The sequence below is a fragment of the Rhagoletis pomonella genome, unplaced genomic scaffold (assembly GCF_013731165.1).
Source record: "Rhagoletis pomonella isolate Grant_MI unplaced genomic scaffold, Rhpom_1.0 Rhpom_scaffold_00006, whole genome shotgun sequence".
Taxonomy (NCBI): Eukaryota; Metazoa; Arthropoda; class Insecta; order Diptera; family Tephritidae; genus Rhagoletis; species Rhagoletis pomonella.
The window spans coordinates 61515625-61521577 of record NW_023458560.1 but is presented as its reverse complement, the minus strand read 5'-3'; the positions used below and the strand labels follow the sequence as shown (position 1 = coordinate 61521577).

General features: G+C 34.9%; 2 protein-coding genes across 4 annotated transcripts in view; one reads left to right on the top strand and one right to left on the bottom strand.

Moving 5' to 3' along the window:
* The window catches only part of LOC118741033 (threonine--tRNA ligase 1, cytoplasmic), a 575984-nt gene that overhangs the window by 9664 nt on the left and 560367 nt on the right, over window positions 1–5953 (bottom strand). The window contains exon 1 of one of the 3 annotated variants that reach the window (XM_036472830.1): window positions 213–342. The exons of the other annotated variants lie outside the window; for them this stretch is intronic. The gene's annotated coding sequence lies outside the window, so the exon portion shown is untranslated. Of the gene's footprint in view, window positions 1–212; window positions 343–5953 lie in introns of those variants that run through there. 3 annotated transcript variants of the gene reach the window in all.
* Window positions 2417–4736, top strand: LOC118741044 (sorting nexin-2-like; the record flags this gene model as incomplete). The annotated part of the gene is given in 7 exon segments (XM_036472851.1): window positions 2417–2538; window positions 2729–2883; window positions 2974–3143; window positions 3203–3319; window positions 3386–3829; window positions 3891–4043; window positions 4110–4736. Coding segments are annotated over 7 exon segments (1212 nt in total), but the record flags the coding sequence as incomplete, so codon positions are not given.

Sequence of the window (5953 nt, the reverse complement as noted above, 5' to 3'; positions counted from 1 at the left end):
GAGATGCAATGGTAAGTAAAATTTTCTTCACTTTTAGAGAAAAAGTATGCATACACTAAATGGGGGAAAATGTAAATATGATCCTGGTGAAAGGTATTAAACTAATTAATATTAATAAATAAAAAAGGTGTCTTCCATTTTCAACGGTCTATTAATTAATTAGAAAGTGTTTGCTTGCTAAAACTACAACTCTTTGGCCAAGTTATCTTTACCACTTCACTTAATTGCTGTTACTGCCACTTTGGCTTTTACATGTATTTTTTCTGATGCAATCTTGTCACCAGTCTGGATGAGTGCGCCGAGGCATGAGACACAACGGCAATAACAAATGTTGCCTTCTCATTCTAACTCTCTATAACCCAGCGATGGATAACAAAAATGAACTAACAAGTATTCAAGTACGAAATATGTTCGACTTTTTAGGCCAAAATATTACTACGAAAATAGGTTTGTTCGTCGAGCAAAAAATTTGTACGAATTTGTACGAATTATCACGATTTTTGCCCAAATCGCGTTCGTGCAGACCAAAAAATTATCCAACACTCAAAAATTGTGAGAGCAAAGTGACAGTTCTCTTGGAGAGAAGTTGCAAATTCTTGCTGGAAAAAATTTTGCCAGCAAGAATTTGCAAACACGAAAAACATGTGGTTGTGGCGCATGGTTGCATTTTTGTCTACAATAATTTGAATAAATTAGTTCGTTAAATTTAAAAATTTATAAACACGAGCGATTTTTTTATGAAAAAAGGAAGTAAATAATTGTTGAAATAATTAATTTAGTTAATTCCAATGATTTGAACTTAATTCGGCTGAAAAAAATGGTATTCGCAATCGGAATGCAATTGCAACCAGAGTCGATTTAAGAAACCCGACAGCTAGTACGATGAAGAAATTGAAATGTATGTCAAAGAAAGTCAGAACAACAAGAAATATACATGTATATCCTGTTTTTGGCCATCCGAAAGAATTTTAAAAATTCTATAAAAATTGTTTATGTTTGAAATGCAACCGTGGACGCCAGCTGGCAGCGAAACTTGCAAATTCCTGCAAATTTGCGTTCGTGCAGAAATTTGCAAGTTTCCCATTTTAGCCGTTTTCCGGCTAGATTTAGCCGGTTTTGATAGCAACTAGCCGGAGAAAATTTGATCTAGCCGGCAGCCGATTTGTTAGCCGGTTTGTAAAAAAAAGTTAGCCGTTTTTAGCCGATTTTACTATTTACCTAATTTTCAGGTGCAAAAAGTAAACAAGTTTTTCGAAAGCAATAATGCAGACCCAATGAAGATTTTTAATGAACTCAATGTTTTACTTTCTCATCTATGCTGCCTAGTGGTTATTAGCGCGGACACATTTGATCCTATATGCTCCCCGTTGGAACCATACCTTGCTCCATTTCCTCAGTTTTATCACAGTTTTGAAGAGAATTAAAAACAAAAGTAAGCACAAACGCTTTTGACCACGAAGCCGAGAAAATAATTCGAGAAAATGGTCGCTATTTTATTATCACTTTAATAAAGGAAATACGCCAACGCCTCCCTACAAATATTGCCAAACTAAAAAAAATGACTTTTTTCGGTTGGAAATGCATTAAGAGTAATTAAACCAAAAGTATTTGTTCAACTACAGCAACAAAAACACAAATATAATGCCGACAAAAAAACATCCATAGAGATGCAATGGCAACGGTTAACGTTACATACCTGGAGTAATTTAGACTCAACTGTAAAATTTTGGGCCGAAGTTTATCAATTTCGAAATGCCCTAGGAGAAAACCCTTTTGCTGACCTTTGCAACCTAGTTTTCTTGTTTTCCCTATAAGTAATGCAGAAGTAGAGCGAATATTTAGTTCAATGAATATAATAAAAACTAAGCAAAGAAATCCAATGTGCGTTAAAACGTTAAACGCTATTTTATATATAAGATACGGTTTAAAACGTGAAGAAAAATGCTGCCATAATTTTACTGTAGATGACGATCTCTTAAAATTAATGAATTCAGGTGATATATACAATAGTGATTCATTTGATGATGAGGAATATACACTCGATATAAATTAATGGTGTTAACTAGTCTTTCGTTTCTTGCGATTTATTTAAATAAAGCATGTGGATTTTCACTAAAACATTTTAGCCGTTTTTTGCCAGAGTCTATGTGAAATTTCACTAAAACATTTTAGCCGTTTTTAGCCGCTTTTTTTTGCCAATCTAGCCGGTCGGCCCAAAAAGTTCTGGCAACACTGAACATGAGAGAGAATTTGAGAGCATTTCTTCTTACTCTCTGATATTTTGAGTGTTGGATAATTCTTGCTGGATTTTCGACGAACAAACTTATAGTTATGTTAAAGGAACAAATGGAAAAATGTTGTTATTTATCGTATTTTAAAAACTTATTTAAAGTAAGATATCTTCTTTTATTTGAAGCGCCGCATTTCATCCAGCAATCTGGAAGATGTACTGACCGACAATGGCGACTACTTCATTGAAGTCACCGTGGCAGAACCACAAAAAGTCGGCGATGGAATTGGTTCATACCTAACATACAAGTTTGTATTATTTAAAGACAAATATAGTATAGCGTTTACCTTTATAGAGACAGACATGGACCTCATTTTTTAACCCAATCGAAGACTGTTTTTATTAACTCTGTAAGGAAACAAACATGTTTGATAGGCCATCTCTATATTAAGGTAACGATATGTATGTACATGTATTAATAAATACGTTTTCCCCTAGAGTGACAACGAAAACAAACATTCCAAAATTCAAGCGCACTGAGTTTAGTACGATGAGACGATTTAGCGACTTTTTAGGAATACATGATGTCTTAGCTGCAAAATATACAAGACTTGGTAGAATCATCCCGCCAGCGCCATCTAAAAATATTTTAGGTACGTAATGACTATTATTTTTTTTTTACCATTTTCACTAAAGCTGGTGTATAAAACATTGTTATTCTGTTACATAATGTTTTTGTACAGGGAGCACTAAAGTGAAAATGAGTCCACAACAAACGGAGCCCGGTGCACCCCGAAATGCTGAATGGGTCGAAACACGCCGCGCAGCTTTACAACGCTATGTGAATCGCACTGCCCAACATCCAGTACTGCGCGTTGATCTCGATTTCATCAACTTTTTAGAAAGTGATCAAGTAAATCTATCTAACTTGCAATTAAAATGCTTATTATAAGCTATTTTATTTAATCGAAGGAACTTCCTCGCGCAGTTAATACAGCAACGCTGAGTGGTGCTGGCGTAATGCGTCTTTTCAATAAAGTTGGCGAAACAGTAAATAAAATTACATATAAAATGGATGAAAGCGATGCTGTGAGCAGAAATACTGTGAAAATTACCGCCAATTTCTCAATTTATTAAACACTTTCTTAATTTTAGTGGTTCGATGAAAAAATCACTGAGGTGGAAAATTTAGATGCAAATCTACAAAAACTACATTCAGCGCTCAAATCGCTTGTTATTATACGCAAAGAGTTGTCCGCCCTTACCGGGTTGGTCGCAAAGTCCGCGGCCATGTTGAGTACATGTGAAGAACACACCGGCCTTTCTCGAGCGCTCTCCAATTTAGCTGATGTAGAAGAAAAAATCGAATTACTACGGTCAGAGCAGGCTAACTCTGACTTTTTTATAATGGCGGAATTCGTAAAGGATTATATCGATCTATTCAGCGCTGTTAAATCTGTATTTCATGAACGTGTTAAGGTGTTTCAAAACTGGCAACACGCACAATTGCAATTGTCGAAACGACGTGAAAACCGGGGGCGTTACGAACTGACCAACCATACTGACAAGTTGGAACAGGCGCAACAGGAAGTCGAAGAGGTTTGCAATAAAACTTTTAGTATAACTTAATTTTATTACGTGTGTATTTTCAAATTTGTAGTGGCAAACCAAAGTTCAGCGATGCCAACAGCAGTTTGACGACATATCGGCGGAAATTAAAAAAGAAATGGAACGATTTGAAATAAACCGAGTACGTGAGTTCAAAATTAATACCATGAAATACATTGAAGATCAAATGGCGCATCAACAACAGGTAATTTCAACCAAAGCATAATTTGAATTAACTATATAAATATGTATATATTTTTCTATTTACCAGATTATTTCGTACTGGGAAGCTTTTATACCGACTGCACGAGAAATTGTTTAAATAAGTACAGATGTGTACTCTATTAAAACCATTGAAGTGCTAAAACGCAGAATTCTTTATATTAAACCTAATTATGTATGTATAAATAACCAGCACGCTTTATGCTTGGTTAAGGCGCACTCTATCGTCCCATAGTCGCCTCCTGTGGTGCGCCGTAATGATTGCTTGTAACACAAAGGAAAAAAATAAATATGGGCATTCTGCGTATCTACGTTCCATAATATATTTTCTATTTAAATTATAAATACTTTTTATTTTTGTAAAGTATTCAAAGTTTTCTCATTTGTTAACTACAGCATACATAGACGTTAATAATTACGTTTATATAGGGTATTATTGATTGAAGTGTATTATCGGCCCTTTTTTTTTTAAAGATATACTAAAATTCCGAATATACAAAATATTGTAATACCCCAGCGTAATGATAAAAGTGTTGATTTATGTACATATGATGTACCTATGTATTTAAAAAAATATTTTGAAATTTGTAATTGAATGTAATATTATTGTAAATAAGAATGCGATTCAAATAGATGACTATTATGATGGGGGTAACAATGGGAAAAATACCTATAATTTTCCTTCTTTTTATTTTGGTAAAATTACGTTATTGAACGAAAACCTAATTATTAAAAAAAATATATATATTGAAAACACTTGGACCCTTCGGCCGTTGATAAGAATACTTTTTATACACGTTGATCGAAAATGTAACTTTGGTTTTACCGGCCGTCTTCACATGCTTGAAAATCTCGCTTGCGTTCTGCTTTTTTCTCGCGCAAGCGAGATATAGTTTTGTTGACTGGGCATTTGACCACGATCCAGAAAATAAAGGTCACGCCATTCGCGGACCGCTAACCCTCTCTTCGTCGATTTCATAACATCCACCCAATCGCTGACGTCATAAAATACTTTTGTTTACATTCACTGTTGCAAATTTAGTGGGTATTCAAAACGCGAAAATTTTTGAGTTTTGTGCTTGGTGCGTTTTTGCTGCTTTTGTTTTTAGTTTGAATACATCAAATTAGAAAATCTTAATAAAATGGAAGCAAAATTTATAGTAATCGTAAGTGTGGTAAGCAATTTTACAAAAATTTAAAGAAAATCATGGCACAGTGAGGATCATAAGCGATAACGAAACATGTGGAGCACCTTCAATCATGCCAGAAGAAATCGACCGTTGTGCAAGAAACATTGATTTTTATTAATTTGAATTGGCATCCTTACAATAAAACTATGTATTCATATAAAGTCCATAAAATACACCAATAAAAATTTGGTGCTTTTTCAAATTCAAAACTTGGCAATACTGCCTTTTGTTCTATGCTTCCTCTTTTTCTTGTCGAGTTCGTCTTGCTCTCTCATTCGGGTATATTTTGACGTCACGGATAGTTGCTCTCAGCTCGATTGGCGCAATCTTGTATTCTATTGTGGCGAATACTGCGGCAACACAAAGCGAACAACGAGAAATAGGCAGAATGTTCGAGGAATGACGTAGAATGTTACACAAAGAGAAACGTCAAGTTGGATGAACACTGCGAACAGCGAGAGAAAGAGAATGAGCGATAAACTTCAGAATGTTCTAGAGTTGCCATAAGTGCCAGCGCAGGTATATAAGGGCGCCGCCACAGCGAAGTGGAGACAGTTACAAGTCAGCAAGCTACAAGTAAAGTGAGCGGAGAATTGAGTTGCGAATAAGCAAGCTATAAGTTTAATTGTGTTAACAAGTAGTAAAGCGTTGTTATTGCTTTAACAAGTATTGTAAAGTGTTTTTACTGTATTAGCAAGTATTG